Source organism: Thunnus maccoyii, chromosome 22, assembly GCF_910596095.1.
Source record: "Thunnus maccoyii chromosome 22, fThuMac1.1, whole genome shotgun sequence".
Lineage (NCBI taxonomy): Eukaryota > Metazoa > Chordata > Actinopteri > Scombriformes > Scombridae > Thunnus > Thunnus maccoyii.
Window position 1 is genome coordinate 13,143,680 of NC_056554.1, and position 26,797 is coordinate 13,170,476.

Consider the following 26,797-nt stretch of genomic DNA (forward strand, 5'->3'; position numbering starts at 1 on the left):
AAAATATGTGTCCAAAAAAGCAGAATATATATATAGAAGTATAAAGACTATGTGCATGCATATTTACATGATAAAACTATGTGTGTGCAAAAAAAGTAGACTATACATAGAAGTATAAAGACTATTTGCATGCATATTTACATTACTAAACACACTATGTGTGTAAAAATAAACAGAATATACATAGATGTATAGATTATATGCTTGCATATTGACAACATCATTAATTAAAACAATATTAATGTGAATTAGTTGTTAATGTACTGTTGATTAGTCATGTATAACTTAAGTTTTTTTCTCAGTGATAATAAAAAGTGTGTGTGTGTGTGTGTGTGTGTGTGTGTGTGTGTGTGTGTGTGTGTGTGTGGTGGGGTGGCTGGGATAGTACGTAAAGAAAAAAAGGGGGGGGGGGGGGGTGTACGTAGCTACGTCACACGCCGCGTTGGCTCGCAAAAGGTGGTGAAAAGTTTTCAGCCCCCCCCCTCCCCTGTATGTTTTTGTTGGGGGAAAAGTTGTTGGTAGTTAGGTCGTGTGAATGTAGCGTGTCCGTCGTTTTTCGCCCCTCGGTAACAGGCGGAATGCGAGTTTGTACCGTTTTAAACCCGGAGAGCGAGCTTTAGAGCGGCGGTTAACGCTTTAACGTCCTCCGGCTCGGGCTGAAAAAAATCTCAGTGGCCATCATCGTTTCACCTCTGCCGTCTCGTTAGCCACCTAGCTAGCTCCGCCGCCAGCCCGAGCTATACCCAACAAAGTTAACGCTACCTCGCCTCACTTGTGTGTTTCTTGTGGTAACTTCCAGCTTTTTTTTATAAGGGTTGGTGGGGGAAAAAAGCAACCGTTGAGATGGCGGAAACCAAAATAATTTATCATATCGACGAAGAAGAGACGCCGTATTTGGTGAAGATACCCATTGCTGCCGAAAATATCACTTTGCTGGATTTTAAACAAGTCTTGAACAAGCCAAACTACAAATTCTTCTTCAAGTCTATGGATCAGGACTTCGGGTGAGTTGCTGCTGCTTTTTTTTCTTCTTGTAACTTAGCAGAAAAGAAGAGCTTATGTGGTTTGCATGCAAAATGAGGAGTGATACAAAAAAAAGTTGTAGGTAGTAAGAGTAAAGATGCAAGATAAATGTTGCTAAAAAAGTTAGCAAGCAAACCTTTTTAATGTGCTGTTATGTAGAGAATGGGTGAGCCTTGACTTAGCATAAGTTAACACTGAGCAAAAATGCGTGTTGACTTTGAGAAAAAGCTATATTTAATGAAAAGTTGGGCCTGTTTGCGTGTCAAAAAGTCACGCAATCCTATCTTGTGACCGATATTTGTCACAGGGGATGTTAGAGGGGAGAATAAACTTGAATGAAGCCAGCTAGTTAGCTCGCCATTCACAGAGCACATCCCTAATCAGAAACTGCACTAGATTTAAAAAAGAAAATCCAAGTGGCTCTATAAATAAATACTAAGTGTTACGTAGGCTGGGGGACATTTCTCAGAAAACATCATCATTACAATGGGAGGCATTCCCTGTCCCTGCTGCTTTTCTTTACCCCTAATCCTCATCCCTCCCACCCTGCTTGAGTCCATCATCTTGTGAAATCCTCGCCTTTTCTTTCTTTAGGGACTGAAGCCAGGGTTTTGTCTCCCCTCTTTAACACTTTGGCCTGCCAGCCATCCTTTCATTCCCTGGCTTCCTCCCTTCCTCTCCCCTTTTCTCCTAACCCCACTCCTCCAGAGAGAGGGAGAGAGCTGTCTCCTCTCCTCTATCAATTAATCTTTTTCTCTGTGTGTGTATGTGTGTGTGTGTATGTGTATATATATGTGTGTGTGTGGCTGTTGTTCGTTTTCCTGCAGAGGAATGCATGTTTGTGGTTTATTCACCCAGTGAGACCCTTAGGGCTTCTGTTAAAAGCATTGTAGTCTTGGATGGGTATTGAGTGAGGCGCTGGGCTATTTGCCTCTTTTTCCTCTTTGGATGGCACCGTCGGAGCCCGTGCCAGAGGAGCTGCAGTATCTGCTAGGTTTGGTTTTAATTTTTGGTTTGGGCTTTTTTTTTTTTGTCGGATGGCTAAAGTAAGTGTGTATGTGTTCTTCCTCTCATACACATATCAAGAGCCTGACTCTGCAAAAAGTTGCTGACTTGCCTGAAACTGGACTTGTGTCATGATTCTTATCTGATTTTTTTTATTATCATTTTTATTTTATTTATAGACTACTTAACTATAAATCTGCAACCAAAATTAACGTTAACAATGTAAATAAACGTTACAGTAAGCTCAAACCTATTTTTAAATCATTGCAAAAACTTGTGTTTGTATTAGTTTTCATTCAACTCCTGAACTTACGATTAGATCTTTCACTCGGATACCTGAGCTCACCTGAGAGGCTGCGGCTCACCTGTCTGTGTGTCTCTGTGCCGCTCGGGATGCTGCTGACAGTCACAAACAGAGCAGTTGGACAAGCTGTGGCTAATTTAGCCTATAAATAATGTTCATGTCTTAATGACACATGTGCAATAATAACTCTACTTTTGATCCACTTATAGAAAAGTGGAGAGATGGTGTTAAATAGTAAATATTTCTCCCATTAATTTCAAAGATTAATGTTTGGATTGACTACAGATCATTCTTATTAAATAAGCTCACTTTGGTTCTTCTTTAAAAAGGATCACATATCTTAATTTGCTTTTGGGAGGAATTTGCACCAAAAGTAATAAAGTTGTTTAATTGGACAGCATGTCAAATTAGCTTACAACACATAACGCCTGAAATTAAATATAATATCAAATGACATTAGTTTTGTTCAGTGAAGTTTTTCAATTCTGTGATGTTTGGAGCTTTAAAACTATAAATGCAAACCTGCTTCAGATTCTCCACCTCACCGACTCCACTACTGCTGCTTGAAGTTGAGGGTTGCCAGATCATCCCCATATCCTGCTCTTTCACTCTTTATCATGATAGCGCACTTTTTTTTTTTTGCAGAAAACAGACAAACCTGGCAACTCTGTAGAGATCTTATCGTTAACATTACATGGAGTTACAGCGGATAGATTGTTTGAGATTGGTAAAAATATTGGAATATTATAGCAATACCTTGATATTGGAAGGGACATGTCCTGACCGTCCATGACTCCAACACCGAGATGAAATGGCTTTTCATCCGGCTGTGACAGAGCGTCTGTGCTGCTCCTCAGATGCAGATCATTTGAATATTAATACAGCAACATCAATGACTGAGTTGAGGAGATTGTTTTTTTGAGATAAGCGCCCTCATAAATACTTGAATTCTGACTTTTAGGGTGTTCGAATCATAAGTTTAGTAATCATTTTCTTAATCTATAAAAAAAAAAGCAGTTTTGTTAATTTATTTATCCTCGTAGCCATTTATTAGGTGAAAATGCAGTTTCCCAGAATGTGGTGAGCTTCTTATTTTTCCACACAGTACGCCTTTTGTTATTGATGTTACGACATCCCTTCGGGGTACGTAAAATTATGTTTATTTTACTCTGCTATGTTCATTTATTTACCAGGGTGAACACACATTAAAATGATGTATGTCAGACTTTGCCTGAAGGCAAAAAGAAGGCGAGAGAAAAGAAACAAACAAAACACAAAAAGCAGACAAAACAACATCAAAACACGTGTAAGAGAATACAGCATAAACATGCCGTCCGCCATCTTTCTGACAGTTCATACACTCAGTTAATAACCAATTTATAACAAAAACAGGCAGATTAGAGCTGCAATGATCGACAGAAAATTACTCAGCAACTGTTTTGATAATCAATTAATCATTTTGGTCATTTCTTAAGCAAAATTGTCAAACGTTTTCAACTTCTTAAATGTGAGGATTTCATGCTTTTCTTAGTCATATATGATAGTAAACTGAATATCTTTGGTTTTTGGACTGTTGGTCGGACAAAACAAGATATATGAAGACGTCACCTCTGACTCTGGAAAATTGTAACTGTCATGTTTCACAGTTTTCTGCCTTTTTATAGACAAAACGATTAATAGAGGAAATGATCTGCGGATTAACCGATAATGAAAATAATCGTTAGTTGCAGCCCTACAATAGATAATGAAAATAAATTGTTGCCACCTTAAATTGGACATGACACGTCTGTAGCCTCTATTGCATACAATTTATTTAACTTTTTTTAAATCAAGTTATTTGTTTGTACCAATAGATAGCCATTATCACTGTTATCAATGTAAATAGACTAAATATTAAAAACACTTCTCAGTGTAATGATGTAAAGTTTAACAGCAACACAAGCACAGCTTCAAAAAGTGACCATAAAGTTGAATTTACACCTCTGCGAAACAGTTTAATCAACAACGGAACATTATAACCGTCATGAAGGAAGGATTTATCGCAGCGTGGTTGTATCAGACTGCATTAGTTTTACAGGCAACTGAGAGTGTACACTTAAAACTGTGAAAAGCTATTATTATGGCCAGAGTAATATTTGTAGAGCTCCACTTTATACCCTGTAATGGTCCCCATCAATTATTTTAACTTGACTAGCCTCACCACAATCACCAGTGTAATTTCCAAGTTTTCTGTCAAATTAGGAGCTTGTCCCTGTTTAACTGGACAGAGCGTGATTACATTTAGACCCTTGTGTGCTTGTAAGTGAGCGCACAATGTTCGTGTTTTTCCAAAGGCAAAAAAAAAAAAGTCCTCATCTTAAAAGAGCCACCCACGCCAAACTCTCTCAGCAGCGTGTGGGAAGTCTTTCAAAGAGAATTTTGCAGAAAAACTCCAATTTTTTAAGTTAAATTACGCCGCCTGGCATCACACTCTCTCATTTCAATATCTCCAACTGAGTTCAGATGAAAAATTTCAAACATAGCTCCGAGTCAGCTGTCCAATCAAAGCAGGGACATTTTTTTCCCCCCTCTCCGACCCAGGAGAGGAGTGTGTAATAGTGTGTGTTTTCATTTGTTCTGGTACGAGGCCAGCTGTCGACCAGAGCTGTGTGTGTGGCAGTGGGGGAGATCCGTGGAGCAGAGCAGACCAGGGCTGGCGCTGGGAACCTGGGGCTGGACGGAGGCCATTTGCTGGGGTGTCTGGGGCAGGCTGAGCTCTTAACTAACTTATTTCACCGTCCTCCTGGAACCGTCCTGAATTTAAAATCTCTGTTTTTCTACTTTATCATTGGTTAAAATCATTCAAAGTGACCTTTAACTTAAATAAACATCATACAAATGATTAGAGCTTTTTATTTAAAGTCATCTGAAAAGATTAGATTAGAGATTAGAGGTAAACCACTAAAAAAGGAAAGTGAGGAAACGGATGAAATAAAAGCTGCTTTCAAAGAGCAGAAATTTTTAACTGTGGTAATTATAATGCATAAAGTAGATCCTAATAACACATTTTAATGGTCCTCTCTGTCTACAGACGTCTCGCTCCTTCGTCATTTTGATAAACCCACATCTCATGTACTGTTTCATCATACTGATGTAGCTTTGACTTCTTAGCTAACTTAACAATACTAACACATTAATACACAGTAATGTGGAGTGCTGCCACATTGAGACGTATGCTAATATGCTAAATGTGATTAGCACCACAATTTTACAAACAGCATAAAATTAACAGTATTGAAAATGCACACACGTGCATTTACCTTCTGTAGATTTTAGGCTGTGGGGAGACATGTAGTGACGTCTTGGGTCTAGCTAATGTTACTTACTGTATTTCTTCTAATAGTGGGCAGTAGTCGGTTAAAAGCCAGTTCAGAGTAGATAAACTCCTGGTGCCTGTTACATAATGTGCATCCCAGTTAAGTATAAATAGTTACCTGAATATAACTCCAGTTCTATGCGTACATGCGTAGCCCTCTGGCTTACTGTCACAGAGAAGTGAGGGGGACAGAGGAGTCGCAATATTGTTTTAATAAGGGGATAATGGTGCATATTTTAATAATGATGGCAACGACACCACATGAGCATGGGTAACCAGGGTAACTTGACTAAGCTGGCGAGCATACATCCATGAGCATGCTACAGCTAAGTGGTGCACTGCCAAAACAAGGGATGCACGATAATATTGTCACATCATCGATATCAGCCGATAAAAGGCTTGAAAATGAAATCTTGGCATCGGCCCAAAATAAATATTTTTGCCTATATGACAGGCTGATTCATTGCCTTCTCCTCCGCTTACTGACTGTGCTTCACCCTGACTGTCCCGGTGTTTCCTCCACAGGCTCCACTTCACTCAGCTGCCCTACAGAACCGCTGCTTCCTCCAACTTTAACCTCAATAACAAACTGGGGCTCAGTGCTCCGGTTTGATCCACATGGAGAGCCGGGGCTAGCTGGGGGGCTAGGGGAGGCTAACTGGCTGTGCTTCCCTCCGACCATGCTGCGGAGGGAAGCCCTTTTGGCCCTTTTGGGATTACCCGTCCCTTTTGGGCTGTCCTTAAGCTCGAGCCGCAGTCTGGGAGGTGTCCACAGGGAGAAGAAAGGAGAGAGAAGAGTGGGATGGTGTTGGCTTGGAGTTACTGGATAGTCTGGTGTGTACATGTGCTGGTAGGAGGGGGGAAAAGGCAGTTTTTGTAAGATGAATTGTTAGAAAGGAGATGCTTTGTTGGGTGAAAGGAATTAAATGGAAGTTGGAAAAAACTTCAGGTTTTAGAAACACAACTCAGCATATTTCAGGGCTGTTTGTGCATTATTCGAGGCATTTTAGAGTGTGTGTGAGATGACTCTTGACTGTGGTCACTTGTTTGTTTGTAGGGCCAAGGAATGAAGACAATTACAGTCTCAGGAGAAGAATGTTGCATCTGTTCATCTTTTTTCTGGTCCCCGCAGTGTGTATGGGGGGGGGGGGGGGGGGGGGGGGGGGGGGTTAAATAAATGAGATATGGGAAACATTCATTTGTTAACTAACATTCGGTAGCCACACACACACACACACACACGTCTCTCACAAGCTAAGGCTTCCTGCAACAGTTCCCCGCCAGTGCCCACAATAATCTGGCTGTATGCTAACACTCGCCCACAAAACCAGCTCTCAACAGCTGCTTACGAAAGCCCAGTGGAGCCTGACCAAGTCTCGCACACATAAGAGGAGGCACATTGGCAGATAAAGCTGGGAAAAAACTAAGGAGTTGGAGCACTCAAGTGTCCTCTATGTAGCACTTGTGCCCAGCCCCTGTCCCAGTAAACTACTGTAATAATAACATAGCGGTAGGCTGCTGGCGGGAAATTACACAGCTGAAGCCGAATGTTTGCCTTTCTGACAATCATGGAGGAAGAGTACGGAGGAGGGAAGAACGGCCAGACAGATGTGTTGCCTCGAAAGAGCTTTGGACATGTGGACATCGGGCTTTAGTAGTGGCTGTTACGGAAAGGTTACTGTTGTTTTGTGTATTGGATTTTCATGCATATTTAGTCGACCTGCCTGTTCAATTTACAGGGAGGCACAAAAACAGTAAGATTGTGTGTACTTAAGCTCATCGCCGTGACAGAAGAAATTCCATAGCGTCTCTCGCTCGCTGGAGGAAGTAAATCGGGATTGTTTGTTCTTTTTGCTCTGAAATCAGCTGTGCTGATTCACGGCTTCATGGCTCGGGTGGTATTTTGTTAATAAGATTAGATCCGAGTATAATCCCAGTAATACAATATTACTTCCATTAGTAGTGAAATTTGTACTGATGAAGGGAAACTGAAGCCTAATGACTGGATGGTTGCTTTTAATGGACAGATAATCACTGCAACACTGCAAACAGTGTCTGAAATTGACTTTTTTTTCATTTTGCCAAAGGGAGTGGAAGATGGAAAAACATCCGCCGGCCATTTATTTACTAGCCAAAATAGTAAATTGCCTTTTTGTGTCACATATACATTAAAGGTTGGCTTATTCCTTGTAAATGTCGCCACATAATAGTTATTTAATTAACAGTAGCTAGCAGCAGACCAGGGGCAAGTGACAGTTTAGCGGAGAGCTGCGATGTCATGTAGCCGATGTCCCGTAGCGTAAACAGTCCCGCCAAACAAGGAGCGCTCGAGACGTTCTGTGGCCGGCGCTCCCTCGCCTCACACCGTCTCGAGCGCTCCTACAGTTTCACAGCACTGTTTGGAGGCGCATAAAAAAAACCACCTGCACCGTGTGTGTTTCCTCCGAGCCATCATCCCAATATATTTTATTACATGACTATTTTGGTACAAACATTTACCCATCAGTGTGGCAGATAGCCCTGTGAGATTTACTCGCCAGACGGAAAATATACCTGCATGGGTGTTAAAGACTTATTTTCTCAAAATACAACAAATAAGATATAAATAACATGGGAAAACAGGTACAAATGAGGAAAAATGGCAATATATACTAGAGTTGAGAACTGAGAACTGGTGCCAAATTAGAACCAATTCAGAATTCCGGTTCTGCGTATCAGTTCCTTAACGTGATAACTGTTTATTTATACAAGGCTATATATCTGCAAAGATGTGGCTATCTGCAAGGACCTGCCTACGACATGCATCAATGCAACAGAGTGTTGATTTGTTTAGATACGAGCATGCATGGCTAACGTCACATCAGTAGTGAAAGATGGACCGCGGCAGCACGGCGTTGATCTAAAAGAATGTCCAGTGTTTGATGTCTTGTGGTATCCTCTCGCCCAGAGTGCGTATCAGCCAGCGCTAGCACCTCCTGTAGAGCTAAAGATACCAGGCCATGAAAACACCGTGTATGCATGTACTGTATTACTGCTGTACTCCACAGCTGCGTTCAGACTGGAAACAGTCTTGTGTAAACCAATACTCGGGGCTGTGTCGGTGTGTGTGTGTGTTGTTTTAAGTGCCGGTAAAGACAATGAAATGTAATCCAGCAAGTCCGGTTGGAGTAAAAGATTATTGCGTTTAAAGGCTGATCAGAAAAACACAGCACAGCGGTTTATAATAATCACAGACTGGATTTTACAACTCTGGAAAGTTATCACGCTTGCAAGCCTGTTTGTTAGTGCACACATGTGGAACGCGTCTGTGTCCGCGGACCTCCGACAAAAGTATGTATGGAACCGCGTCCGCATGCGAGTCCACAGCTGTCCGGCATGAAACGGCCTGTACAGTGACAGCACACTATGTCATCGAGGGAAAGATGAAACAGAAATTACTCAAAACAAAAGCAGAATGTTCAGTTAAAAAGACTTTGAAATTACTTATTTTAATGAAACAATATGAGTAAACGCTCAAAAGAATAAAAATATTTTTGTTATCTAAACATTGATTTTTTTTTTTACCATATTGGAATTAAAACCGGGAATCAATAAGCAGAATCGATAGAATTCAAACGACACCCAACCCTGATATATGAAGTGAGATGATTAGGCCTGCAACTAACAATTGTTTATATTATTGATTGTATCTGTCAATTATTGTCTTGATTTCTCAATCAATTAATCGTTTAGACTATGAAAATGTTAAAAATGTTGAAAAAATGGTATTCACACTTTCTCAGAGGCCACAGATATGTCTTCACATTGCTTGTTTTGTCTGACTAACAGTATAAAATGTTAAGATATTCATTAAACTGTTATATATGAAAAAGAAAAACAGCAAATCTTCACATTTGGCTTTTCTTTTTCTTGACAGAAAACGTTGAACCGATTAATTGTTGCTGCTCTAGAGATGATATAAATGTGTCTTAATACACTGAATGAACCAAAACCTGAAACTTCTCATACTGTGAAAATATATATGAAAATGACATACTGGTGATGTACAGACGGGTGACAAATGAAAGGAAAACCAACATAAAGTGTCTTTAGTAAAGTGTTGAACAGCTTCAACGCACCTTGGCATTGATTGTCTGAACTCTACTGGAGGGATGAACACTATTCTTCCAAAAGATATTCCCTCATTTGGTGTTTTGTTCCCTCTAAAGGGACAAGCGCACCCAAACCATGCCAGCAAAATGCCCCCCACAGCATAACAGAGCCACCAGATCCCCTCACTGTAGGGGTCAAACATTCAGGCCTGTACTGATCTCTTGGTGAACGCCACATATGCACTGGTGAAGGATGACTCATCTGACCATATCACTTTTTTTTCCACATCTCTGTAGACCAGTGTCTATAGTTTTTGCACCACTGAACTCTCTAATGTGCATTCATCTTTGTAATGAGAGGTTTATGTGCTGCCACCCTGCTATAACATCTCTCTCTATGTAATTGTCGACACACTGTTCTCGCCGACAGTCTGGTCACGTCTTGCATTGACATTCTCAGTCACCTGAGGAAGAGTTGCTCTTCTGTTTTTCCTTACATATCACATTAATGCACAAGCATCACGGTCGTCAAATGTGCGCTGTCGACCACAACTTCCGACCCTATTTGCTGATGTCTTTCCCATAAATCTCTTGTTGTTCCTGTTGAAACACTAACCAGTTTAGCCGTCTTTGCGACTGAAGCTCCTGCCATCCATGCCCCGACAACAAACCCTCTTTCAAAGTCACTCACATGTTTTTCTCTCGTCATCTCGATACAAAATCAGAGTCAACTGGGCCTGCTCAGCATTTTCATACACGCCACAGAGTATTGCTTGTGCAGAGTTAGCCGCAGACCGATCAACAAAACACCTGGTGAAACGAGTAAAAAGGGAAATGGCAGGCGAACAAAAACAGCTTGTCAAAACATATTTGGGTAATTTATTTGAAATCAAGCTCAGCATTTGATTTAGTTCAGCTGTGTTGTTGTCATAGCCGAATATATTTCATGTAACGTGTCAGTAATATAAACTATTTAAATCCATTGCAGTGTTTTTTTCTTTATGACTTGGCTAAAAGCTCTGGTGTAGTTTTCAACCCCCCATTCCTCCGTCCTGCTGTACCATCCAGTAGGGCTGAATGATATATATCGTCTCAGCATCGACATCGCAATGCGCGCATGTGCAATAGTCGCGTTACAGGAAGTGTGACAAGTAAGGCAAATTAACTTAAACGTGTCATGCTACAACTATTTTGACGTGCTCTGGTGAAGGAGTGCACTTCATCAGTTCATCAAACAACCAAAGCAGGCCCCACTAGTCGCCTTAAAACGAGCGCTGCCTGCTTTGGTTGTTTGATAACTGATCGAGTGCACCTCTTCACCAAGCACACAGAGAACAGAGTCTGCGTATCATCTGCCTGTAATCATGCACACGACGCGGCTGCTGGTCCATACCTCAGTGTTAGGAGTATAGCTGTGAACATTGGAAGTGCAGTTTGTGCACAGTTTAGTGAATAAAGGCCGTGACGACTCAAGACTCAAGCCAAGTTCCCGTGTCTGAATGTAGGGGGGTGAGTGAGCGAAATTAACCTCTTCTGATGGAGCATAAATGAGCTACACCTGGTGTCCATTGGAACTTGACCAGGTTCACTTAAGGTGGACTGACCTTTAAGGTGGACCAGCTATTCTCATTTTTAGTAACAATCTCAGCTGCTCCTAAACAGAGAACGGAAAGAAATGTCTGGCTTCTGAATCTCTCCCGAGTCGCCCCCCCCCACCCCCCTCACCTCCCTCCAACCCCCATATCGTTCCAATATCATGCAGCTCTACCGTCCAGACAGCACATACCACGCTATAATGTTATGATGACAGAACAATTTATACCCCCTTAAGCCTCACTCTGTTTCTCTCTTTTTCAGGGTGGTGAAGGAAGAGATTTCCGATGACAGTGCCAAGCTGCCATGTTTCAACGGCAGAGTGGTGTCATGGGTAAGAAATAATAAACCTGCTGCATATTTATAATCAAACCGGGAGTGGGAGCTGTTCAGATTTCACTGGTAACCATTGCTCTAAATCCATAAATGACCCAGGTTTAATAATTTTCCTGTAAGGCTTCTCTGAAAATGTCAAAGATTTGGCTTTTATCTCAAAAGTCAGCCAACATTATTAGCCACAGGCTGTTTTCAGAAACCACTTTTCCTTTTCCTGTGCATTCCTTAAGACCCCCTCTGACTAATGAGTCTGTCTAACAAGCAGCAATAAAAGGAAGTAATTTAATTTCAGATTTCACTTATTAACTTTAGCGTTATCGTATATCATGTTGCAACATCATAGGCTTCCCAGATCTAGTTTAGGCGTGTGCTTGGTGAGTTGTGGTGAAAAATATCTTAGAAATGATCTGTTGGAAAGAGTTGGAAACCTGAACCAGATTAACTGTCCTGCCAGGTTAAACAGGAGGAAACAGACTCAACAGATCTGAGTAAAATCTACTCGGGGCTTTAGCCGCAGACTGACTCACTATGGCCAATAACATGTTGACTAGCTTAGAGTGTAAAAATGTTGATCTTAGCATCCATTAAATCTCTTGTCTTGCCTTTTTGTAGTTTACTTTATTCCAGTAGAACATATCTCAAGAATTTTCTTAAAGGATATGGCAATTTTTAAAATTATCAACATATGCAGAGCAAAACCATCAATGAACTCGTCCTAATTTCAAGTGTTTGTATCCAGAGCCTGATATGTCGTATCATTCCGTGCCGTAGTCCTCCATTGTTGTCCAAAAACTATTAAAATCACATTAATGAGTCACACAGCTGCACTCAGTGACATGTTCCTTCGCCCCCGAAGATTGCAGTTACCATAGTTTGTTTAGAAACGACTCCAAAGTCTAATAACAGTGATAACATTTTCAGTCTCTGGAGAGTAGTTGCGTGTACGGCAGGCGCCACTGCGTATGTGCAGGAACGTGGTTCTGTTTACAGAGCTGTGCTAGCTTGTTGTGCTACATAGTAGTTGGTCGATTTTTTTAATTTTTATTTTGAACATGTTAAAAAAATAAAACATAAAAACAAAACAAGAATAACAATTTTTAATTCCAACTTTCTCAACTACTAATCCATAAATATAACAAATATCCCAATTTCTAATATCACAAACTCTTGAAGGAACGTGTCACCGAGTGCAGCTGTGTGGCTCCTAGATGTGTTTTTAATAGTTTTTGGACAACAACAGAGGTCTGCGGCACTGAGGAATACAAAATATCAGACTTTGGATCCACACATAATACTTGTAAGTAGATCAATCCATCGTTGGTTTGACTCTGCACATGAGATTTGTTGACAAAAAGAAAAATATTTTAAAAATAGCCAGTTTTTTTGCCAAGAGAGCCAAGTGTGGTACATATATGACTCTACTATAGTCATCCATATTGTCCGTAGATTTATCCAGATCCAGATACGATGGCATCCTCGTTGGTTGCAATGAAGCAGATCCAGATCAAATAACTTGAAATGAAAGATGTATCTCACCCCGTTCCATAGTTTTTTATACTTGGTGTAAGAAAAAGCAAGGCTGGAGTCACTAAGTCACTGAACCGGTCTTAAAAGTTTGCAGATACATGACATAATCTAACAAATCTGCACATTACAGTGATTATCATGACGACGGAACATGTGGAACCAAAAGGGCGTTCGGTTTTCTGAAGAAATTATGAGGAAAGCAAACGTTTCCCTCATTGTTAATGGAGTTTGCGAGCCACGAGCAGCATGGCATATTACCACTTACAATACAGCCGGCTTTCCAGGTACAGGTTTCATACTTTCCATTTCTCCAGACGGCCCCAGTCGTACCCCACCCTGCAGGTTACATTCGAACAGAGACAAAACATCGGGACTTGGCCCAGATAAGCAGGTTTGAGGCCGAAGCATCTGTTAAGTGCATAAGAATGAGGGAAGGCATTAAGGGGGGGGAACAAAGCGAGGATACCAGAGGGACTGATATGTGATCCGCGCGCCAAGATGGATGGAGGGATCCCAGAAGACGAGTGTTTCACAGTCGCATAGCCATTAGCGGGGAGGGAAGTGTAGGGAGTGACTCTGGGAAGAAGGGGGGGGGACGTCAGACTTTACAGGCTCCATTTGGTCGAATCATTCTGACAGAGGATGCGGAGCTTGTTTATCTGAATGTGAATGGAAAATAAAAAATGTATGATCAGGCATTTGCAAGTATTCTGCAGTGATTTTTCTAAATTTTTTAAACCAATAGGCCCACATATTTTTACCAGCTGCTCATAACTACATCACATTTCCCTTCTGTGTCTGTTTTTAACGGTGTAGGTAATTGGACGCTGAGTGGCATTCATCCTAATTGTTGATGTGTGTTACTGTGTGTGTGTGTGCGGGCACTTTTGTTATATAATGAAGAGAGACAGGTTAAGTGTAGGATAGCGTTTCAGTATGCCCTTGAGACGTCCATCTGAAAAGAGCTCAGTGTTTGTGTGTCAAAGTAATTGACATTTTACCCGTTTTTTTTCCCTCCTCCACCTCTTTCCTCCATTCATTCCTCTCCTTTTCTCACCCTCTCTTCTCTCGATTTATACCACTTCATTCCTGTTTTGCACCAATCTCTCTCTACTTTTTTTCTCCTCTCTCTCTGTCTTTTGTCTTGGATTCTTTCTCTCTTATTTTTTTTTCCTCCCCTTTTTTTTATCAGTTGGTATCTTCAGACACTCCTGCAGCAGAGCCTCCGGTGGCAGTGGTCCCCCCTGTGGAAACATCTACCCAGCCTTCGCCCCCTCCGCCACCCCTACCACCCCCACCTGCAGAGAGGACCGGGGGCATCGGAGACTCGAGACCTCCGTCCTTCCAGTAAGCAAAGCACTTGTTTATGCTTGAAACATTTACTGCATATCTGCTGTAAGAGGGTGGAAAAAAAAGAGAAAACCTCACACATTTAACCAGAAGTTTAAAGCTCACACATTCGTGTTTGTCCCATAACCGCAATGCCGATACTGTATCTTTTCCTGAATATCTCATTTACTCCCAGTGTCACGTTACTACAAGAATAGCAAGAATACTACAGCTCATTTAAACCTGATCTTAGCTGGGGCCGCCCTTGTTATTTACAAGACCAGCTCTGGGAAAAGCTTCCAATACAGTGAACCTCAAGCTGGTGCTGTATGTATTTAAAGATCTGCTTTTAAAATGTTCTTACATAGAGTTTAAGTAGGTTTTTGGCATTAATGTATCAGTATATTTTCTTATTTTCTCATTTTAAAGCTGCATTAATCAGTATTTTATTTTAAGAAAGGATAAAATGACTGTAAAACGAAAGGAGACACTTGCAATAATGAAGCCACAGTGAATTATCACCCGACACTTCAGTCTCCCTCAGCTCTACAAAATCTTTTAGTCTCTTTCAGCTAATTGTTTAGGATTTCCTGCCCGCATTTTTACAGTTTGATTCACTCTCATCAACCTCACTTCCAGCTGTAACAAGCAGCTGTTTTCAGCTAAAATCTCTGATTAAACCTACTGTGCACTTCCTGCCTCAGCACCGAGCAGCAGACAAACAAAGTTAGCAACTATCTGGTGAACACAGCGGAGCATTTAGCAGCTAAACAGCCACATATTTCCATCGAGAGTAGGTGAAGACAAGAACAGAGCTGAAAGGAGAATATCAGAATTAAATTAGTGGGAGGGACAGAAACATGACTCCAAATGGACGCTAATGTTTCTGTGTCATCTGGATGTGATACTGTTTGCTAACATCTTGGTCATTTGAGTTCTGTAAGGTAATAATATATCAAGACTGTAGCTTGCTCTGCTGCTGCTGCTGCTTTAATGCTGTAAGAGAGAACAAAATATGAGAGAGCCTGTTTCCATTCTTATCACACAGACTGTAATTTGTCCGAGGTTTAAGCATGCAAATTGGTTTAAAAACTGTTAGCGTGAAAACACAAGAAAGTCTGGTCACAGACATGTTCAGAATGAAATAAATACCCTTTGAATAGCAATAGTTTTCCTTTATTCTTTACTGCTGTCTGTAGTATCCATGTTATCCTAATAAAATGTGAGAAAACCATTACAGTAATGTGAATAAGGCCTGTAGCGTCCAAAACAAACTTAAGTATCCTTCACTTAAACAACTTCTTACCATAGCTCTCAGTTCCTGGAGAAATACGTCGTCTGGAGCTCTTTAAGTTCGGTTTAGGGGTCAAACGGAGTTCACACCCATCAGTCCAACCTCCCATCATGCCTGCAGCGCCCTCATTCATTACTTATAATTGGACCTCGACCTTGTCTGATGGTGCGTTTGCATCCAGTTTCAAATTAAACAATTTCTTTTTTAGCTTTGCTTAATGTGCGGCTTGCAGCTGTTAGAGAATCAACCGCGTTAGTTTTTTCTTTCCATACTTCGTCCGGAGCTGGAACAACCCCCGTTGCTCATGCTGGAAAATTAGGGTCTCTTTTTTACTGTCTTATGAAAAGAAGTCTTCATGGGATATTTTTTCTCTTGTCTAGACGTAAAGTAAGCGTAGGATTGCACCCAGAATGATGGATTTGCTCGAGCGGATCAAACATTTTGTGCGTTACTTCCTTCTGGTCCCTGCACTAAGTGGCTTTATCTTCCTGGTCATCTTCTAGAGCTGTGTGTATTTTTGGACAACCCAAAAGGTTTTATGTCATCTGATATTGTCCATGAAGACTTATGCAGATGAAGGTTTGAGTTTCAGACTCAAAACCTCAATTGAAGTGTGACTGAATCATATTGTTTTACCCAATAAAACTAAACCGTGATGGAGAATTGAAGCATTTACAGCCACACACACACCAGCTAATCCTGTATAAAGACATCACAGCTGAAAATGTTTAGTTGCCAAACAATCAAAGTGACTGACCAGACTAGATTGAGGTAACGATTTTGGTACAACTGAATCATTTGAATCTATTAAAATTTCGTTAAGATGATTACTTTACAATGTCCCTTAAGTCATAAAAAATATTATTAGCAATATCTGGAAAAATAGCTACACTTAGACCTTTGGAAAAATGGTTATATTGGATTAGTTAAATAAAATTTAAGTTCAGTCATGCTCTAATTCCAGCTGTGATCTCGCTTCTTCTTTTCCAGCCCCAACGCTACAGGCAGTGTGGAGACCTTGGATGACCAGACCGAAACCGAGTCTGTGGTTTCCTTCAGGAGAGAGAGACCACGGCACAGAGAGAGCATGGAGCAACACGGTGAGAAACATAACTCTGCTACGACGGCGCGCTATCAAGATTTGGCACGCCTCCATCTCCCAAACAGTGAATAGATCGTGATATAATCGAGGAATGACAAGAAGTGAGGCATGTTGGGGGGGGAGAGAAGAAAAAAAAAAAAAAGCTTGACTTGAGCAAACATGAAAATTGAATGTGTTCCCTCTCGTGTCTGTGGCTTCCCCCCCCTCTTGTGTCCCAGGGCCTCGCATAAACGGCCAGAGTCGGCTGGAGCGCCACCTGGCAGGATACGAGAGCTCCAGCACAGTGATGAGCAGCGAGCTAGAAACCACCAGCTTCTGCGACTCTGAGGACGACGACACCATGAGCAGGTAAGAAGCAGATAAACGGACCAGAGGGGAGAGTTTAAAATGTCAGTTATCCAACCACAGCAGAGTTAAACAGCTGTCATGTAAAAGGTATATAGAAGTCTATTGTTTTAAATCACTTTAAAGCAATCTCATCTTTTAATTTTACACTATTCTGTGCTGTTTTTTTTTACTTATCACTTTATAAGCATATTAGTTTGCAGGATATCATCATTAACTTTTAATATTTTAATGTTTTTGCTCCACAGTGACTGTTTTGGCCTCTTCTCTCATTAAAAGATGCTAAGTGGTTTTAAATGTCTCCCTCAGCTGATTGTATATTTTTGGGGTTCCAGACACAAAATGCGACAGTAAAGAGGAGACTATTAAGGAGCCTGTTAAAGGTTTACGGCAGCATGTTTCTCTGCTGACCCGTCACCTCTTTCTGACCTTTTGAACTTGCAGGTTCAGCAGTGCAACAGAGCAGAGCACGGCCTCTAGGCTCCTAAAACGACACCGCCGACGCAGGAAACAGCGCCCTCCACGTCTGGAGAGGGTGTGTACATGACTTCTTTTGTGTGTTTTTTTTACTTTACATTTTCTTACGGTTCTTTGTTCTGACTGCTTATGTATTTGTGTGATTGCCCCCTGCTGGTCTTCACTGATTTAACATTGTTTGAGTATATTTGTAGGTACATGTGTGTAATTTTGTTGTTTTCAACTCCAGGCTTCCTCCTTCAGCAGCGTGACAGACTCCACAATGTCCTTGAACATCATCACCGTCACTCTCAACATGGGTTTGTACCCTCCTGATGTGAACTCTGTCTGGGTTTTTTAATGAAATATCAAATACATTGCTTGCCAAATATTACTGTAACACTGTACTCTTATTACTCCACAATACAGAGAAGTACAACTTCCTGGGCATCAGCATCGTGGGCCAGAGCAATGAAAGGGGGGATGGAGGCATCTACATCGGCTCCATCATGAAAGGAGGAGCTGTGGCTGCAGACGGGCGCATCGAACCTGGTGACATGCTGCTGCAGGTGAGGAGGGATAAAGGTTTAATCCTAAATCAAAGGGAGCACTTTCTTTTTCTTTCAAATGACTGTTTAGATGAATGTTTTGCTGCAGATTCGCTGATGAAGTGTTTTCAGTTTCGAGAGATTCTCAGGTTCATTACAGGATCTTTTCTAGTGGATTGTCAGCTGAAGGTAACGCTTTATTTTACAGTTCCTTTAATCTTAGTTTCCTAGAAATTTTCTGCTTAATTTGCTGGTATAAATTAAAAAAAAAATTTCAGACATTTTACAAAAAGGGTGGCGCAATTTGGTACAAAAAACATGGAAAAAAGTTGGTTTAGTTGGTAAATACTCATATTAGGGTTCATATGTCGCGGTTAATTTATGAAACATCTTAATAAATGAGATTCATAACTGACAGAAAATACTCAGTGTTCAGTTTTTTGTGTCAAACTACATATTAGCATATTAGATTCTTTCTTAAAAGCTATAATGAGCACATTTCCCAAATACTACCAAATTACAAATATCCTAAACATTAACTGTTACGCAGCAGCTACTTATAGCAAATTGTTGAAAAAATGTCCTGGAAATTAGTAGGAAAGTACAGAATCTGTAAAATAAAGTGTTGATAGACACTTGGTCATTACAGCGTTTTTAAAAAACAACTTAACATTTATGTTCGATACAAAACTACACACAGAGTTGGTGTCTGTTTAAGAATTGTTAACTACAACTACATATGAAGCCAAATATATTGAGTTGGTACTTCCAAAATAAACCAACTTGACACTTTTTTCCCCATTGTTCTTATCATTTTCATCCCCTTTTTGTAAAATGTCCTAAAAATTAACAGTTAGATATCTGAAAATTTCCAGGGAATCAGTGTAAAATCAGAGGACCTGTAAAATAAAGTGTTGGTTTGATGTTGGTTTAGTTGTAAAAATTTCATTTCTGTGCTGAAATATACTGAACACTTTTGTTTAATATGTTTACAATTTTTTCACTATAACAAAATGAATGTCAAAAAGCCTAAACCTGTTTTAGGTGACATGTCTATTCATCTCTCCTAAATGAAATCTGTTTTGAATACTTTAATACTCAACAAGGTGAACGACATCAACTTTGAGAATATGAGCAACGACGATGCAGTGCGGGTGCTGAGAGAGATTGTACACAAGCCAGGGTGAGTTGTTGTTGTTGTTCTCTCAGTCTGGATCAGATCAGATCAGATCAGATCAGACTGCAGTTTTTTTTTAGCTAACAGATCTTTTTGATCAGCAATAATGATTTCTCTCCTTCTGGTGTTTTCCAGACCCATCATCCTCACAGTGGCCAAGTGCTGGGACCCCTCTCCTCAGGGCTACTTCACTCTGCCGCGCAGTAAGTGCCAGACTTCCAGCGTCTGGCTTTTTTTATTCCCTTGTCATTTTTATCTTTTGATGTGACGTCAGTGTCTGTAACAGTTTCCCTTTTTTTTCTCCACATGAGTAGACGAACCGATCCGACCCATCGACCCAGCGGCGTGGGTCAGCCACTCTGTGGCCATGACTGGGGCCTACCCTCCCTTCCCAGGCAGCTCCTCCCTCAGCACCATCACCTCCTCCTCCTCCGTCACCGAGACTGAACGTGAGAGTCTTTTTTCAATGTCTCCGTAATTACCTCACCTTCCTCGTGCTCTATTCTTTATTTTCAGCCTCTCACAAAACTTTATTCATCCCCTGCTTCTAAACTCGCCCAGATTCTGTCAGCCGATATTCAAAGCCTGAATGACGTTCATTACTGTAAAGTATCTTTCCTGTTACAGTCTCCCTCCATCTATCTCTCCTAACGACATTGGCACAAGAATCATCTTTCACATCTGTCTTTCTGCTTTTGTTGCTGCTGTTATGTGATGTGACAAATGATGTCTCCTGCTTTCCTGCCTTTGATCTCCTCTTCCAAGTTCCCCTCCTTGCCTTCTTGTTTTTGACCCAGTTCTTCTTTCATCTGCCCGTCATTCTTTAATTCATCCTTGCATGTCTACAATTCTCCCTCTTCCGGTTTCCCTAAAGTGCTCTTCAATCTCTCTCTCTCTCTCTCTTTCTCTCTCCAGGTTTTGACGACTTCAGCTTATCACTACACTCCGATATGGCATCGGTTGCCAAGGCCATGGCCTCACCAGAGTCGGGCCTAGAGGTCCGGGACCGCATGTGGCTTAAAATCACCATCCCCAACGCGTTCCTCGGTAAGAAAAAAGATGTGGAAACAAGGCAAAAAGAGCACATTAGTTTCATAAATGTCTCAGTGCCTCACAGGACCTTACAGGGCAGGCATTATGTTCCCAGAATTAAAACCGTGTGACTTGTGGGAGGGAGGAAAAAAAAAAACCCTCAAAGTACTAACGTGAGTGCCTGTTCTGACTGAAAACATCTGTTAAATTGGAATCACCTGCAACTGAATCACAAGGACTAATTACATAAACAACATGTTTGTCCATTTTGTGCTTTTTGAAATGAAAAATTCGGGGGTTGTATCAGTTTCTGATTTCATTAGATCTTTTTTTTTTTTTCCCAATTTGCATTTGATTGTTAATCATCTATAAATCCAGCACATCATCAGGCATTCAGAGCTGAACTGCTGAACTGCACTGATACTTTAAAATTACAGGCAGCCAGTATTCACTAATCCTCAAATGCCTAAAATCCAAACATAATGCACAGCCACAGGGGACGGACAAAATTACACCTTTCCCCTGCAGTAAATACCTTCCTTTTTTTTTTTTTTTGGGAGAATGTTGGTTTGTGGTCATTTTTGAGGCTGTAGTTTGTGTTGTAAAAATAATAATGCTGCCAAATTCCTCTTTGGCACAGCCTTTACTGACTCTTTATTGTCACAACATAATTAAAGCATTTAGTTGAAATCCTGTCACGGGAACAGTAGACTAACGGCGTCTTCACACCTGCCTTGTTTAGTTCGGTTGAATCGAAACCCTGGAGCCGTTTAACCCCTTTTGGGCAGGTGTGAACACAGCAAATCACATCTGGGTGCGGACCAAAACAACCAGACCGCGACCTTGTTGAAGGAGGTGGTGGTTTCGGCCCGGTTACAAATGAACTTTGGTATGGTTCGTTTGCGGTATGAACGTGATCTGACCTAGATTCGACCCAACTGCAGGAAGCATTGCACATTTTTTGGATTAAATCAGCTCCCGTAGCCAGCTGTGCTCTGTGTGTGTGTGTGTTTGTGTGTTTGTGTGTGTGGTATGCGCTCAATATGTGCTCCCTTCTCCTCTTTTAGCCGACTGAAAGCAGCATGTCTTCTTTGCGTAACGTGAAGCAACACATTGTTCTCTAGACATCCCCTTGAAGTGCGTTCAAACGTGCCATTCTGCTCACATATTTTGGCGTGGTATACAGCCTAAACGATGACCGCAATTATGAAAAAATGCTGATGAAATTCTGCCAGTGGTCCATTTTGGATCCCGGAAGAAAAACAAATGTTCTTTTTTCTGCCCGCAAACCCCACGAGGTTTCCGACCAGTGAGCAGGGTGACATCTCCCACGTTGCATTTGTTGGTGCATTTTGGCTCGTTTGAAATTTTGCCATGTGAAAACCAAACCGAACCAAAGGGAAAACACAACAAAGTAGCAACTCTGATCAAAGCAAACGGACTATCAGTGTTAAAATGCCCTAAATGGCCTCTCAGTACATAGAAATAATGTTGTTTTAGCCACTTAAAAGACAGCTTTGGGTATTTGTGTTCCAAAACATTCATGCATGCTCCTATATTTTTAAACTGTGATTAAGGCCGTATTCAGACCAAATCAGGCGTTGTGGTGCACCGCCGCAGGGTTTAGCAGAGATATGTGGGGGTGTGGGCGTGTTTATTTGCGCTCTAGAATGTAACCGCTGTGAAACAATCAGAAAATAACGTTTTATTGATCTGATTCACCAGCTTTCTCGCTGCCACAGCTCCCTCTCTTCATTCAATCTCTAGCTCGCTCGACCGCAACAGCTTGCTGGTGCTCTCTCTCTTTTTCTCTCTTTTTACAAAAAAAAAAAATGAGAAGAGAAAAATGAGTCGGGAAGCTGACAGCAAAGTAGCTTTTAACATCGTCAAGGAAGAGAAATGTCCTCCCCTCCTCCTAGTGACGCATTTGTACTCCCTCATGGTAGAGTTTACAGCTCTGATCGGTCTGATCGCTGGCTGTGATTGGCCACTGCAGCATGACGTCGGTTTGCGTGGGAGGACTGGCCTGATTTGGTCTAGACACAGCCTTACACTGCTACTTTTGATGATCAAAACACTCCAGATTAAGTCTAGTTGGACACAAATGATTTACCTGTGTGTGTGGAATATTTATTGTATTTGTTGCTTGTTTCCCTCTGCTGTTGTAATTTCACTGTGTGTATAACTGCACACAGCACTGCGTACATACATTTAAAGACATATGTTCTTTATTTTAATTCTGATCTATATACCTCAAACTCAATCTACTACTACAGTTAAGACTTTTCATTGCCTTTGGGACGACTAAAGTTGCATCTTATCTTGTCTCTGTCATCCTCCCTCAGGCTCAGATGTCGTGGAGTGGCTTTTCCACCACATCGAGGGATTCCAGGACCGCCGTGAAGCCAGGAAGTACGCCAGCAACCTGCTGAAGGCCGGCTTCATTCGACACACCGTCAACAAGATCACCTTCTCCGAACAGTGCTATTACGTCTTCGGGGACTTAAGTGACTGCGAGAACTGTAAGTAACTGGCATAAACATCACAGGCTGACTCGAATGTTACGCTTAATAGCATTTGGCACACAGGCCTTTTGTGGACACACTGGTGGTTGTGTCGGCCCGAACATGTGATGTTTCAGTCATGGAAAAGAGTTTTATGACGTCCTGTCGCTGTGCAGCAGAATAACAACCAGCTATTGCATGTCTGTCCTTGATCATTCTCTCGGGTGCAGTCTGACTTTTCTGGTTTTATCTGCATGAAAAAGATAAATGCGCTCATGTAAATGTGTAACAGGCGAAGACATACAGAGATAAAGTTGATTACGTGTAATGAGTCTATCTGTTAAAGATCTCGTTCAGTCGATCTCCACATCAGCCTCAACGAGTTCCACAAACAACCTTGTCGTTCTTGTTCATCTCCTCCTTCTTATCTCCTACACAGACATGGCCAACCTCTCCCTGAATGACAATGATGGCTCCAGCGGGGCCTCGGACCAGGACACCTTGGCCCCACTGCCTCTCCCTGGGGCCTCTCCATGGCCCATGATGCACACCTTCCCCTATCAGCCCTACCCCACACATCCCTACTCCAGCCAGCCCCCTCCGTACCACGAGCTCACCAGCTACAGCTACACCCCCGGCAGCACCGGCAGTCAGCACAGTGAAGGTGAGCACAGACAGTGATTAGTGATTTCACTTTTCTTTCTTTCTTTGTACATGAAGTTCAGTTCACAAACTCATCATAAGGCGTACTACTCACCCTCTGTGGCTCTGGATGATGTCATCAGGATTATTAGCTTACAAGATGCTGTTGAGTTGCATTATGGGAATTGTAGGACCCAGTGTTTTTGGAAAATCTGCATGTCCCTGCCTCTGTTGCTTCAGTTTTTCTGTGAGGCCTCCAACTTTTTGGAAGTGCAGTACTAAATTTCTTGGGTACAACCTTTAAGGAAACTGTGACAAACTGTGATGTTGGAAAATCAAACCCAGGAGAAATGTAGTTTTTGGTAGTTTCTTTAAAATGTTCCTTCAAATCAGGCTACCTGGAATCTTTTTTTTTGCTCAGCTCACCACAACACTTGAACCCCTTTAACCTTTTAGCACATTGTTGACTGTTGCAGTACTTTCTTGCTGTTTATGGTATTTCTTATACACTTGTCTACTTCCAGTCGTTTCTTACTCGAATAATAAGTGTGAGTCACTGTCCTCTAACGCTTGATTATCTTGCATCACTTGTAAGTCACTTTGGATAAAAGTGTCTATCTGAATATCTTTGGGTTGTGAACTGTTGATCAGGACAGAAGGAGATGTTTGAGGATGTTGCTTTGGGAAACAGTGATTGACATTTTTAACAACTAATCGATTAATTGAGAAAATAATCGACAGATTAATCAATAATGAAAATAGTCATTAGCCTTAGTATAGACGCTCACCTGTGATGCTGTTCTCTTTTAGGTGTGCTTGGTTCTTTGACTAAGCAGGATTGAAGCTTAACAGTATTTATCTAACAGCTTTGTGTTTCTGCCCCCAGGGAGCCGAAGCAGTGGATCAACAAGAAGCGAGGGTGAGCGACGCCGCAGCAGTAAAGGCCCCGGCAGCACCGTGGGCGGAGGAGAGAAATCCCCCTCCGGCGGGGGCGTAGAAGCCGGAGGGGCTGACTCTCGCTCCGGCAGCGGCAGCGAATCAGAATACTCCACCCGCAGCAGCCTGAGGCGCGGCCACGGTTCGGCCGCCCCCAGCGAGCACAGCCACGCCTCCTCCCAGCGCTCACATCATCACCGCATGGCCCAGCCACCCCACATGTCCCCCTACCCGCCAGGTATCCTGCCTTACAACCCCATGATGGTGATGATGGTACCCCAGCACCCACACCCGGCCATGGCGACCGCTCACGCTCTCCCTCACGCACAGCAGCTGGCCACAGCCCCCATGCACCCTGCTCTCCCCCCGCCCCCTTCCTCCACTCCGGGGGGACCTCCCGGCGCACCGCCTACCCGTGACCTGGGCTCCGTACCCCCAGAGCTGACTGCATCGCGCCAGTCCTTCCACCTGGCCATGGGCAACCCCAGCGAGTTCTTTGTGGATGTCATGTAGTTTTTTTTTTTTTTTTCTGTCTTGGTGTTGAGTGACCATTCATGTGAGGTTAGCGTACGGTTCCCACTTGTTTTGACGAGGATCTGGCGGTAGCTTTCTGAGCTCACAAGGGCCTATTGGATTGAGGGCACTTGTTACAAATTTGGTGAGAACAGGGTTAAACATTGGCAAAGAAAAATAAGATTCAAACACAATGTGGGAGATGGTCCCACTACACTACATGTGTCTACAAAGTCTAGTTTCTTCTATTCAAAGTCACTACATAACAGTCACTTTTTCAATCCACTTCTTTCTGATGTCAGCAGTGAGCAACTGCATCTAATACGTAATATGACCATAGTCATACTGTGTATTTGTTTATGTTTGGCTCTCGGCACTTCCACTCTGTAGGACAGTGCTTGTTCCAAACTGTACACCTCTTGTTTGTTTGTTTTTTTTATCAAAAAACAAACTGATGAGCTCTCTGGTTTTTGGTATCCCCCAAAAACTGAAATACAATCTTTTTAGGAGGGGAAGCACATTCCCAAATCAGCTACTTGTCTCAGAGCTGTTCAAACACGGGAAAGCGCACAGACCATATTTTTTAAACACTAAAGGATGCACTGTGTACTTGAAAAGGATACAGTCCTGTACGTACACATCTGGATCATCAGCCAGATCCGTCTGCAGTACAGGAGCATATCGAGTGCCTTACTTTTTGCATTTTTTTTTTTTTTTTTTTTTTAGAGACATTTTCACACTCCAGGTACATGAAACAACACATCAGCATTGTCTGACAATGAACTTCTCTGTATATATCTACTACTCGTATATATATAAAAAAAAAAAAATGCAAAAGTACCAGAACAGCAAGAAGCTCTAATGTGAAAAGAAAATAGGTCCAAATATTGTCAGGCAACTTGTGTTTAGTGATCACTGTCTAGGCCTAGTCGTCAAATAACTCTTAATTGTGAGGAGTACCATGGTTTTCGGTGTGGGACTGTAGAGGCTTAACGGTACAAGTAGGCGGAAAAAAAAGAGAAGATGCTGAGAGCGGTACTTCTTGATTACATGCAGTGTCTATCTTAAGTAACTGTGATCCAAATGCCCCAGCTCCTCATGCTTATTTTTATGTTACTGACTTGCATTATTCACCCATTTCATTTTTTTTTTTTTTTGTATGAGTGACTATATAAATCATGTATAACCGAACTACTAAGGTGCTAAATGAAGAGTCAACGTTTCAAAAAAAAAGAATGACATTGACAGTGTCGCATTGTTTGATTTCATATTGCCACCTTTGTTTGTGTATTTGAGAATAAATTTGATACTTACATACTGTTCCGACTTGATTATTTTAAAAATTCAGTTTTGTGAACATGAACTTTCTCACACAGATAGATAATCAAAATTGAAGTGTCATCAAGGTCCTTGACATGCTTTGGCTCAGACTTTGTAGTAGATATTGTGTGTTGATCTTAATATACTGTAGATATCTGGGATTTGGGTTAGTATAGAAGATGCTGCAGGTTCACAATTTTTCAAGTGTGCCTTAAAACAAGTCAGGTGTCCATATGAATACTGAAGGAGGTTTTCCTCTTTCTAATCATTCCTCCTGTTCATACTGGCTATTAAAAGATCCCCTTCAAATCCACAGTGTGTCCACAGAGTCATTTTGTGCCAAAATGCATTTAAAAGTTCATCTG

The 26,797-nt window shown here is 41.7% G+C and overlaps 1 protein-coding gene across 2 annotated transcripts; it reads left to right on the top strand.

Annotated features, from left to right (window-relative positions):
* Nucleotides 1-436: 436 nt before the first annotated feature.
* dvl2 (dishevelled segment polarity protein 2) lies at nucleotides 437-26,425 on the top strand. Of its 2 annotated transcripts, none has more exons than XM_042401112.1 (15): nucleotides 437-1,004; nucleotides 11,636-11,705; nucleotides 14,427-14,581; nucleotides 16,848-16,957; nucleotides 17,178-17,307; nucleotides 17,749-17,839; nucleotides 18,011-18,080; nucleotides 18,190-18,329; nucleotides 19,415-19,491; nucleotides 19,621-19,688; nucleotides 19,797-19,934; nucleotides 20,401-20,532; nucleotides 22,863-23,039; nucleotides 23,461-23,685; nucleotides 24,550-26,425. In XM_042401112.1, the coding sequence occupies exons 1-15, from the start codon at nucleotides 844-846 to the stop codon at nucleotides 25,110-25,112; spliced, it is 2,307 nt and encodes a 768-aa protein (XP_042257046.1). In that variant the 5' UTR covers nucleotides 437-843; the 3' UTR covers nucleotides 25,113-26,425. The 2 variants fall into 2 exon arrangements, with proteins under 2 accessions (XP_042257046.1, XP_042257048.1); XM_042401114.1 differs by having other exon boundaries at nucleotides 19,800-19,934.
* The last annotated feature ends 372 nt before the right edge of the window (nucleotides 26,426-26,797 follow it).

Coding starts and splice junctions, on each gene's coding strand:
- dvl2 (XM_042401112.1), top strand. CDS start 844: ATGGCGGAAACCAAAATAATTTATCATATCGACGAAGAAGAGACGCCG. Junction 18,330..19,414: donor CTGGTGACATGCTGCTGCAG/GTGAGGAGGGAT, acceptor ATACTCAACAAG/GTGAACGACATCAACTTTGA. Junction 19,492..19,620: donor GAGATTGTACACAAGCCAGG/GTGAGTTGTTGT, acceptor GGTGTTTTCCAG/ACCCATCATCCTCACAGTGG.